Genomic DNA, 12499 nt, shown 5'->3' with positions numbered 1-12499 from the left:
GTAAACTATTTTGCCTCCCGTCCATTTTGTATTGTTATACAGTTGACAAGTTCGGTGTAAATGTGTATTGTTGAATGTACAAATCTACCATTTTAAACGACTGCCGAAAAGAAAAAAATATATATAAATAAAAGAAAATTGTTAACTTTTATAAAGGAAATTTATAATTTTATCATATAAAAGTGTATATTTTTAAATTTAGTTTTATATTATGAATTAGCGAGAGCCATAAATGTTATCAGGAGTTTGATCTGTGCTAGAGAAGAGAGCGAGGCAGATAGAATTGCTATTAAGATGACAATAAAAATAAGACGAAAGGTATCTTTTTTGATATGTGTCTTCGCTGCGCATAGATTTCCGTTGGTGTTCGTCATTATTCTCCCTCTTGTCTGCTAGCAATTGAAGATGTGCAGTTCGGGGATACAAATTATCTTTTTCCCCACCCCTAGTTGCCATGACGATAGTTTCCCCTCCCAATTATCCGAGTGCAAAACTGGCACCAGCCAAAGCTTGGGTTCGTAACGAAGTCTGCTGTAAAAGTCCTACCGACGATCCTTTAGATTACAGGCAATCAGAACCCCGAGGGTGGCAGAACAACGTTTCTACTAGGAATAACGAAAGAAGACTCTTCTCTTCCAGTCCGGCTATTAATAACAATTCCGATGTCTAATTTAATATTACTTTTTCCTTATTCTCTCCTTCTTTTATTTAAAAAAAAATAATAGTAATAATAAAACTTTATTCCAGTTAACTGAGTAGTTTGGTTACAAGTCAACCGAGCCAGCTTTGCACCCTTATGGCTGACCAAAGTCCACTTCGGCTGCGAAATTCGAGGAGGAGAAAGTTTCCTTACTTTGAAAAACTTTCGATTTTCTTTTTCGTGTCTGCGTGTGCATAAATTCAAACGCCGATTTTCCGGTCCGAAGTCCGATTTTTCGTCTGAAAGAAGTTAGCTAGGACATCAATCACGGTTTTATGAAGAATGGAAAATCAAACTAAGTGTGACAGCCTTCGAATGCCGTTGGTCAATATCTATTGGTGCAGTTAATGTGGAAGGGGCCCGATTTATCGAAACACGGTTAATCGGCGTTTTTCGGGAATTTTATCAAAAATATGATTAGATTAGCCTCTTTCGGAAATTGCCCTCCTCTTCCTTCTCCTCCTCCTCCTCCTCCTCTTCCTCTTCCTCCTCCTCCCTGTGTATCGGGTTGAACGCGTGCAACAAATTAGTGGCGAGGAGGCTCTAGGAGATGCCCGATGCTACCCAGGTAACAATTACATTGTTGTCAAAATCCACTTTTGCCATTCTAACAGAGTAATAGAAGAAAGTAAGCATAGAAATAAAAGAAAGGCGAAGGACGTTATAGCGGCTGATACAATAGAAGTGTAACAATGGATAGCACATAAAAATTTCATTGTTATAACAATAAGCATAAAGCCAATAACAATAGATTCAAACGACAATGATATTTTTGTTTGGTTCTCTTTTGTAAAATAACATGAAGGATAGAACTTTTCTTTTTTTTAACTTTTATATGGCAGTATCCCTTACAAGTTTCGAGTCTGTTACGTGATTAAACTGCTGAATTTAGCGTGATTCTGTATGGAAAAATCTCAATTTTACATCTGTTTGTAGGAATTTTAAGGTTCGCGGATTACAATAGATTAAATATATTGAAGTCGAAACAACTAAGAAAAGTGAGCGAATGAAGAAGAACTGAGCAAAGAAGACAGGAGGAAAAAAAAAAGCCATTGAGTAAAGAGCTCCCCAGAAAAGTTTGGCAGAAGAGCTACTGAGCAAAGTGGAAAAGAGTAATTGAAAAAGAAGGTAGGTCATAGGAACGGGAAGAGGAAAGAAAAAACTAAGGATAACTAAGAAAAGCAACAGAAGGAACAAATAGTAACTGAGCAAATAAGCAATAGAAACATCTAAGGAAGTAGGAAAATGAGCAAAGAGTGAGTCTGAATGAAGATGTTACTCTAATTTAAAGCAGAAAAATCATTTTTACAGAAGAAAAACAAAGGTAACAAAGGACATTTGGGCAATAATAAAACAAGAACAAACAGTTTTGGGGATACAGAATGCTGAACAAGCAGGAAAAGTTGGATTCTATAACCTAAATCACGACTTATTTTACTCAATTTTTTAAAGAATTAAACTTTAAAAAAAAGACTGAAATAACACTGAAAACCGCACAAGGTTGCGAATAAACGAGAGCCGAACACGTAAATAGTATTTATTTAATTACACTAGAATTTGTACGTCGTCAGTTGAGTAGTGGAGTAGAAAGAGGAGCAAGAGTTAATTCTAAACACATAATACGAGATGAAAATTCCGGATCATCTAGGCAACAAGAGTTTTTCAGTAGTTTAAAGAGGTAAACAAAACGGGAAAAAATGCTATAGTTAAACAAAACAATGGAGTGAATTAGTAATTTAAATAAGCTGAACGTGTCCCCGATCGATAGAGAGTAGATTTTTGACCTACTTCGAAGAGAGATCTTAATTGGGGGAAAGTGGCCGAACTTCTACCTGTTTTCTAGCCACAAATTAAGTTTCTCAATAAGTTAATGTTTATTATAGTCCGTCCTGTCTGTTGGCAGCCGGCACCAATGATTTCAAGCTGTTACTCTGCAATTAATTGCAAAGACAGTAAATTCTGCCTGTCTACATCATTCTTATGTACGCTCTTCGGTCACTTCATTAGATTGGTGGAAAGGAAATGAAAGAGTCTGGCATAATTCGGCTATTAAACAACTCTGACCAAGATAAGGTGTAGTTTAGATGAGGTCCAGACAAGAACCGTTTTGCAGCCGGTGATTGATTGACACCGCAGCCATAGGATCAACTTGGAAATTTTTTTTCTCTCCCCCTCCCTCCGCGCTTTGTATTTTACTCCCGCTTTATTTGTTTACCGTGTTCAATTTATGAACGGAATATGTTCAAGAAAGTTTATATCTTCGCGCTCTACACCCCGTTCTAACGCCGCACTCCGACCCCCTAATTAACGCCACCGTAGTACGGAAAGATAAGGTGGCCTGATTGGTAGAAAGTTGACTTTTGCGTCGTTGCAACATCCAAACGTTTCGTATTAGTGTTAATCACGGAATATCCGACGGTCTCCGGGGGAGGGGAGGAGAATAGAAAGAGCAGAAACAGTTCACGTTGTCATGGCAACAACTGGTGGGGGACAGCTGGTGATTCTCACGTTACCTAACGAATCGCAAGGAGTGGCGTGTCGCCCCAGGCACGTGTCCTTAGTGCGTAAGTAGAAAGGAGAACGTGACAGTCATCAACATCGAGAACAGTGTCTTCTCTCGCATTTACTTGTTTGTTTTAGGCCGGAACAACTATCTTATATAAGGTGTAAACAGTTGGTCACTTCTACTAAATAAAAATTCCCACCATCCTAATTAGGTTCTTCACTTTATGGCACGTAGACCTTTCGAAGATTTTTTTTTTTTTTCCATTTTCCTACAGGAAATTGTGGAATATCTGAAAGAAAACCGAGAGTGAAAAGGGAGATGTCTAACTGTCTCGATGGCTGGGAGCAGCGTTGTATGTATAGAATATTCCCGAATGCATTATCAATCACTTGTCTCGTTTCCTATATCGTCTAGGGGAACATTTCTTACCGATTCTCTACAAATTTTGCCCTTGACCATAAACTGTCCCGAAAAATGTTTAACTTTGAATAGCTTTGTTTCTATCCTCCGACTACTTTCTTTTATATTATTAAAAACCACCGGAATGGCGCCTCTCCGATTCAATAAACGAATCCTCAAATTGGCTTTTATTTTGTATTAAAAAAATCGCGTTTTATACACCCCGTGACGGCAGTTATATATATATATATATAAAAATCCACCCCCTTCGACGGTAGCTGCCATACAAAACTATTAATAGAAGATTCGTAGTAGTATTACATCTTGGTGATTTATTATCTGCGCTTCTTTAGCGTAACCATTACGGTTAGTTTAGATGAAGATTTTACTTATTTAAAAGCGAGCGAGATGATACACGAAAGCCAAAAATGATACATGAACACAGGTTTATTGCGGCATGAATTGCAGATTACAGCAAGAATCGCAGCTTCAGTCAGGGCAAAGACACGTATTTTTCATCCAAGTAAGGAACAAAAGAGATTCTTCCGTTGTTTCTTTCGCGCGTAGATAGTTCCATCTTCTTCCTTATATAAAAAAAACGAGATTTCACCTCGTTAACAGTTTTTTCAATTACCGTCATAGGAAATAGAGGGAAGGAGACGTTTTCTCCCTCCCATCTTCAGCTGAAACCATCCCTCCTGAACGAAAACGAAAGGGAAAAAAAGACCTCCACCCGTTCTTTCCTCTTTTTTTTCAACTCTCCTCTTTGGCCAAGGTATTGTTTTTTTAAGATTCAAGTAAGATGTAGCAGATTGACTTTAGATAGGTAGCGTGTGGGTTTATTGTCAGAATCTTCCGGTCTAGAAACCGCGAGAATTAGGGAGGCTGACAATATATTTCTTTCTCTCTTTGTCTCTTTTAACTGCTCTTTACTAGAAAACGCGAAAATTTATGCTAAATATCTTTAATTTATCACATATTTTCCACGTTTAAAACGTTCTCCCTCGCTTCAATCTTTTACAAAACTAGTTTAAAGTGACCCAAAAATCTACGAGATGCTAACCTGAATAATAAATCTAAACTTAAGTTGACCCCATTTATATATATATATATATATATACATTTAAATAAGTGTGTGTTGAATATATTATCTACGTATAACGCGTGAATCGACGTTAAAAAAAACGTCAAGATATTAGCGTTACGCATAGTTTTAAGGCTCGAATGTCATTATATTCGCTTCTATTATATAAAATCTATCCGTTTTGGCTACCTCGTAACCACCTGCGGAGTTACATGCAGCACAGTCGTGACACGTTTATACTCGACGTCGTTATAACTGCCTCAGTCATATTTCTCGTTACAATTTGTCACATGTCGCCTCATTTAACAACGCACTCCGCATGTTGGATGTTACGCTCCTTTACCGTGGGTCTAGCATCCCTCAGGACCGAAACTAAAACGGAACCAATAAAAGAAAAAAAAAAGCTTAAAAAATACGAAAAAAAATCATTTCCTCCTCCCCTTTCCTCTTCTACATTCGCTAGATTTTTCTTGGAGAAGACCTTACGATGTTACTCCACATTAATAATTGGTCATAAAGTGTACCCGCGGGAGCAAACCAATTACAGAAATGTTACTTCACTAATCCGGGCAGAAATCACGTGTTCTGAAACGAAGATGACGTAGCTAATGTGTCCCATGATGTCGTAGGGATGGGCTTTTTTTTTACTGTGTCGTATCTCTCCTCACCGGATTGTCACTCATAAAACATAAAAATACACACATATATATATATATATGTATTTATACACATTTTCCTCTTCCCTTCGTGTTATAGTTAACATAATTCTCTGTTTGTTCTACTAATGCGGTGACGTCACGCCAATTTTACTACTACATTAACATAGCCTGTGCTGCTGCTTCTGCTGCTGCTTGTGTTGTTGCACAATGCTGTAACTTATATGTGTTGTACGTGTACGGTGTGACGTCACGGTGATTAGATACATGCCGTGCTATCTTCTACCGACATTTAGCGTGACGTAATTTATATATATATATAAGTTTGTTTTAAAAACGTTATCAATATGCTGAAAATATTATTATTGTTTATGAATAATGTAAAAAAATAATAATGGTAAATGATTAATGGTAAAAAGTTGTCTCCCCCCGTAACAAATAGATTAGTAGATTCGTGTGCGGAAATGGCTAAAGGTGATATTTATAATGTTAATGTTGCTGTAATAGCAAAAGTCCTTCTACGCTACAAATTAGCTGCAATTCCATGCTTTACAGCTACAATAATAACTTTCACTCGTTACTAGTTTACTAATACAGTAATATTTTTCGGGCGATTTAACGCAGCTCTAATACTGTAAACTATACATGCACCCGTTTGGTGTTTAGGTATATTGTAAGGATAATTATTTATATAACAACAAATCTGCTGCACTGTAGGGATAATAATTAGTGCAGTGGTGCGTAATGTTACGATCTTTTTACGTTTTTCTCGCGTATAAGTCTATAAAATTGCTAAGAGTTTTGTTTCTTTTGCAGCAAAAATTATAACTGTAGCTGCGTGTTACGTGTTATGCTTTTGTAGCAACAATTTTACTGCGTTATGAATTATTAACACTGTGGTAACACGAAGAAAGGCAATCACTTTGGAATTTTTTTAATGCTTAATTGTTGCTAAATCGTAACGCTATTTCGTAGAATTAGCGTTACTGAAGTTACGTTCTGATAAAATTGTTACTTTATAACTATAAAAACAATGTTAAAGCAAAAAAGATTATACTTTTTGCAAGGTTTAAAATGATTTTATGCAATCAATTTGTGTAATTTTTATCAACGTAACAGACCGTTACGTTACAGAGGAAGCAACGGTTACAGAAGTGCAGTAATAATTTTGTGTTAACGAATTTAAAAATAAATAAATAAATGATATTTATAAGAATCATCTGAGCTTAATTACGAACGGCAAGAGTAACGGAAGCGTAACGTACATCAATAACCGTACTCATAAGTAATAAAAGCAACAATTCAGTGTTAGAGCGACAATAACAGACTTTAAATATAAATAGGTCATCGACGGCAGCAACGACCAACATTCTTAGAGGGGGGAACGTCGACGTTGACGTCATCGGGGCACCTCAAATTATAGCAGATTAAAGAGAGCGCAGGTTTCTGACCAGCAGAGCGAGCGAGTCTCTCTATTGAATATAGCAAAACGGAATATTTAAAGATCGCAGGTTCTGTCAAACCGAGTTCCCCACGCCCTTCAAAGCTCCCCAGGGGGTTGACTAGTCAGGGATGGCCTGCAGCCTTTCCTTCCGGCAACTCCCCTAGGGGAAGGAAGGAGTGGGGAGAAGATATTCCTTTCCCCATTTTCTTTACAGAGATTTTTGCTGAAAGTTTCTACTTTGACTTGGAGAACGGGCCTCACTCTCTGCAAATACTGGGCATCTACCTGTCCTGTTTAGTTGTGCACGCTCTCCTTACCCTCTGGCAGATGCCGTGAGGACTGTTTAACTTCGATATAGGAATCTTTTTTGCACAATTTTTCAAATCTTTTCTCTACCAAAAATTGCTGAAAATTTTATAAAATGCAACGATATAATCGGTTTAATTGATTTTTAATTTATCTTTTTAAATTATTAAAGTAGAAACGACGATGTCACTCTTAATTCCACGCATTCTGATATCGAGAAATGGCCGAAAATCAGTGAACAATTAAATATTTTTCCAACTATTTAACTAGAAAAAAAACGTAGACGGATGGACCTACACAAGATTAGCACAAATTACTCCATATTAGAGTTTTTTGGGAAGACGACGATGATAAAAAAAAGGTTAAGTGATATTTAGCATCTGTGTGTTTTGCAACGATAACAACAACAAAGCGATGCTGCAGACCAAGATAAAAAAAAAGAAGAGAAAAATTCGGAGATAAATGATAAACAATGCCAAGAAAAAATCAGTAGAAGAAGAAAGTTTTTCTCTCACTCTTATTCTTGCACTGACGACAAGGTAGAAGGGTGCCCCCTATTACCAGTTCTGAACGTACAAAACCCTGAGAAGAGGATAATACTAGTAATCCCACTTAGCAGCGACACCTGCTGCCCCCTCCCAGTCCTACAACTCTCCCAGAGCTGACTCATATATCAATCCAAGTGACAAGGACCGGTGGGTGGGTGAGGGACTAGTTAGCTTTACTTCCTCCCTGTGCGGGGTGGAGAACGCTAGCTCAGATACGCCCGTGTAGTCACGTGATTCTAGCTAAAGGGGGAACCCGTTTGTAGTCGAAAGCCGCTGTGTATGTTCCCACCACATTTGTTCTCCCTTTATATATAGAATATTTCTCATCCAACTTTAACCCCTTCCCATATATACTGTATATATGTAATTCTCTCCCCTTCTCCATCTTTATATTATATTTAATTAAAAGCGAATTTTTTTTAAAAAATGGAGTGTTTTAGTTAATTTTGTAAATATAATTAAATTAGGGTAATTTTATTTAAAATAATTTTTAAGTTGTTTCTGGTAATGTAAAGTAGTAAATGTTTTTCACTTGTAAATTAATTTTACCTTCTTGTTTAACAAATATTTTAAAAACTGTGAATTTATCGCGAATAATTTGAATTTTCATTAGGTGTAAAATGCTTTTTTTCCCCTTTAAATAATAGTGATATCGAGAGATTTAAAACGTGTTAACAGAAAAGATGAATTTATTTAGAGAGAGGAAAAAAAGAAGAGCTTAATACGTGTAGGAATGTATTGTCCAGTAAACATACAAGAGTGAAGAAGAAGGCTGGAGGTAGGGTTAATAAACTGCGGGGAGGAAAAGGTGGTAGTAAAGTTGCAGGCAATAAATTACAAGCGAGCTAGTCCTGGGAACAAGAACAATAGCGGAGTTCCCCTGTAAAGGTCGTTTCTCCGCATCGCTACAAAGTTCAAAGGAAGAGACGTCTTGAAGGGGCAAGAAACGTCTCGCTATGGAAAACAACGGCGCCTACTTAAATCCTAACCGCTAAAAGATGCTTCCTCACAATAAAATTCTTGTCTCCCGCGTCGCTTTCCATCGTGTGACAGCCATTCTTTTCTCTGTCTCCCACTGCCAGCCTTCGGAGCATTAATCATGCCACCGTTTCTAGACTGTCACTGGATCACGTCCTAAACACGGTCTCCTCCCAGACACTGTGTTCCTTAAACTCCTGTCACTCCGAAGGGGAAGTTCACGTGAAATATTTACCCCTACAACTTTACTTTTTTTTTCTATTTCTGTACCACCTTCTCGCTTACCATTTCTGTCCCCAGTGGATAGATTGGTAGGAAGAGCGAAGGATTTCCAGCATTTGTTCCTATACTCGATTCTTTAATGTGCTGTATATTTAAGGAAGCCGAAATCTGCGCTCTGTTTTTTCCTGGTATTTTCTCACCGTTTATGATAATAAAATTAGCTTGGAAAACGCACCTAGAAGCGAAAGATGTCACGGTGACCGAAACTTTTTCTCTCTCCTCCTCCTCCTCCTCCTGCTCTTTTTTTTTCTTGGATGAACAGCTCGACTGAGTAAAAGTGACGCGGGTTGATGTGAGAACGACCAAAAGGGAAGAAAATTCGGTTGTGTTCGATGATGCGAGTCGTTACTTCTACTCCAACGTTTGTTTCTTAAAAAGACAGCTGAAAACATTCGCTGCTCGTTAGACTTTTTAAAAGTAAATCGTGTTCACGGAAAGTTTGACTAAAGAATGGATAGGAAAGATGTTTAGTCGACCGACATTTAAACAAAAAATTAAAAAAAAATCTATTCCATTTATATACCGATCTAAATATTTTTCGAAAACTCGCGTGAAAAAACTTTATCTATCATATATTTTGACTATGATAAATTAATAAAACAGTAACCGGACAATCACATGAACATTGCTACAACTCGGAAAAATCTCTCCCCTGTAAATGTGTCTTCTCCGACGAGCCTGGGGAGAAGTTATGCAGCTTATACGCGTTTTTGACGCCTATTATTATTATTATTATTAATTTTTTGTAAAAAAATTTGGTTCTTATGGAAAATTTAGCGAGGTATTACAAGTACGGAAACCTAATCCAATATTATTCAAACAGTAGTTCTTGAGTAAATACAAAATTATTATTCTTAATCTCCGTGATGCTTTGCAGATCGATCGTGTTAAATGTGACAATAGTGAATGTCGTCACACTTTAGCGAAAGCTGGTCGACTACACAGAAAGATCGGCCGACTGTACGGACCAACAGTCACGCGAACTGACTCACTTTAATGCATTTTCTAGGCATACACTTCTGAAATATGAGTTATGCAAGAGATTATCTTACCTTAAAGTGTCAGATGGAGTGATATATTGAGAGAAAAGCGTGATATAACTAAACTATAATTTCGTTCTTATTATAAAAAGTATCTTATGTAATAAAAAAGGAAGTCTTTTAATTCTTTTATTAGTGTAGTAGCACATGTTTGGCTGCAGCAGTTCTTTAAGTTGGATATAAAAATACATAAATATACGTATGCTTTTGATACTAAGGTAGGACGGAAAAGGGCTTACCTGCTAATCTCAGCGCAGACATTCTTTGAAATTCGGGTTCCTCCAGCCACTTGTACATTCTTCGGAACGTTTCTCGTCCCGATTTCAGCTTGCTCCAAGGCTTAGGGTTTCTCAGCAGATCTGAGAGGGTTCCTTGTGACCTACATAGTACCCGTTGTGCAAATATGGCTTGAGGAATGCTATAACGTTTAAGTTCTGCGCTAATCCGCTGTGCTAATTCTTTGGTGTTAATCTCCTCGACGTCATCGGCTGTCGGTGCTTTATTACTTTGCTGGGAAGCACCGGGTTTGATGTGATTCACCACCGAAGGGTTGGGGGGTGCCACGGCTTGCACCAATGTGTTCTGAAGGGCAGCCGACTGTACCTGACCTTGTCCTAGACCCGGATGATGAGGAGTGGCCAAACTGATAGCCGAAACCGGAGTTGGTGCTGTCAAACTTGTGGCCGGCTTGATATCGTGGAGACCGGGTGGTGTCCCAGGTGTGGCTAAATGACTAGAAGGAGGTGTGTGAGGTGCATTCAGACCGTTGAGGGTCGTCATCATAGAAGTGGGAGTGTGTAGGGTGACAGTTGGACTTTGGGGTGACCCGAGACTGCGACTGAGATCTCGATGAGGATAAGGTTCATACCCACCTGGAGACATGTTTTTTTCGGGCGAATGCAGACCGTTCTGTGAGTAGGGAGGCGAAGGGATGCCCGCCTGCTGTCCACCCAAACCGTTGGCGGTCATCATAGACATGGCAGAATGGTGTGTGGCACCCAAGGTAGGACTCATGTTCATTCCGGCCATGGTTCCCAGTTTGTCGTATTGGTAACTGTTCATTCCCATTCCGAGAGCGTTGTTTTGCATCAAGGTGAAACTTCCACTCACGTTACCGGCATGGTGGTGTCCGTAATGGGAGAACTTGTCAGACATGGTGGAAATAGGAGGCAGAGGTTGAAGCGGCGTTAAAGTTGCGTAACTGCTTGCAGCACCAAAACTTGCCGGTGACATGCGACCGTTCAAAGTCTGGTAGGTGGGCTCGGCGAGTGCACGAAAGTCGCTGGCGTCGATCATAGCGGTGGCGTGGTCGGCCTCTAGAACTTCGGCAGGCAAGAGGTCTGGTGGGTCCCCGCTATCGAGACTACTCACTGACCCAACCCTTGTGGGTTCTTCGACGCCGTCTGGCTCTGTGATTTGTTGCCTCTCAACTCCGGACGTTTCCATGATTTGCGAGGTTTAATGACAATCATATGACGCCGGTGCACACCTCCCCCCCAACACTTTACCGTACACGGAGTCCAAAGACCTGTGATTGGACCTCGCTACCCATTGTGAGGACGCTAGTGGACGGCACACAACGCCTGCTACGTCTATCTCGACGCCATGTTGGACGGTCAACTGCGCACGCAGCCCGGCTGCCTGCTCTGCGCAAGCGCCAGCTCGAGTGGGATATCGGCGCGGGCGCCTTGGTCTGCTATTGTTCTCTCCCTGCTGATGGCAAAGCAAGGTTTGCACCCACATGGAGCTGGCCGCCCAGCTTTCCAGCTTGGGGACTGCACCCTAGAGGCACCCGGGGCCTCTCTCCCTCCGTCCTCTTCCATGACCCGAGATGCGCTGCGCTGTCAACCCAGCAGACGATAGCCAATAGTCACGTGTACGGTCGATATTCATTTAGATAGCACGTGGTTGTGCCGCCTCGACTTGGCTTTTACCTGCCACTGCACATTGCCCACCTGTTCGGACGCCAATTAAATTATACAGAGACAAAAAACAAAAAACAAAAGCGTCCGACGGCGCGGTGACCAACGCGTGCGCGAGTGGCAAAGCGTTTTTGTGTCTCTCTCTGTTACCATAGTAGCGAGTGGCAGTTGTCTTTATGCACTTTCTAATCCGTGCAAACGGAACCCGAAATGTCCCAGTAGTATCCACCAAGCTACATTTTCCTCCCGTGTCCCCTGCAAGTAAATAAAATGGTTTGTGTTGGAAACAATCTAAACAGGAAGTGGCCGTCTAAATGTCAGATGTAATGCAACAGACTTTTCTTCGTTACGTTTTGCGTGCCTAGTCGATACATTGCGTGAGCACTGGCCTTTGCATAGTCGTAGTCGGCGGTTTAAAACGTTTCTTTGTCTTCCCTCCCTCCCCACTCGTTCTTTGACGCGCTAGGCCGATCTGGTGGCCTAATTGCATGCTCTCTATACACATACCATACCTTGCACGGTTGCCGGGGCAACAAACATTGTTGACATGGCGCAAAACGTACAGCACTCCAGTGTCAACATAGTTGTTTGTCTCTGCTAAAGACGCAACGTTTTCGACTCTGCCCACGTTCCG

At 40.0% G+C, this 12499-nt stretch overlaps 1 protein-coding gene across 4 annotated transcripts in view; it reads right to left on the bottom strand.

Moving 5' to 3' along the window:
• LOC136975761 (hepatocyte nuclear factor 6-like) overlaps nucleotides 1-11539 on the bottom strand; it is a 68316-nt gene extending 56777 nt beyond the window's left edge. For all 4 annotated transcript variants that reach the window (XM_067270850.1, XM_067270851.1, XM_067270852.1 and 1 more), the window contains exon 1: nucleotides 10183-11539. In XM_067270850.1, the coding sequence (XP_067126951.1) occupies nucleotides 10183-11389 (1207 nt within the window). In that variant the 5' untranslated portion in view covers nucleotides 11390-11539. The remainder of the gene's footprint in view (nucleotides 1-10182) is intronic.
• Nucleotides 11540-12499: the final 960 nt, after the last annotated feature.

This window comes from Centruroides vittatus, unplaced genomic scaffold, assembly GCF_030686945.1.
Source record: "Centruroides vittatus isolate TY-2023 unplaced genomic scaffold, ASM3068694v2 contig_388, whole genome shotgun sequence".
NCBI lineage: Eukaryota > Metazoa > Arthropoda > Arachnida > Scorpiones > Buthidae > Centruroides > Centruroides vittatus.
This window is presented reverse-complemented; position numbering and strand designations above follow the sequence as displayed.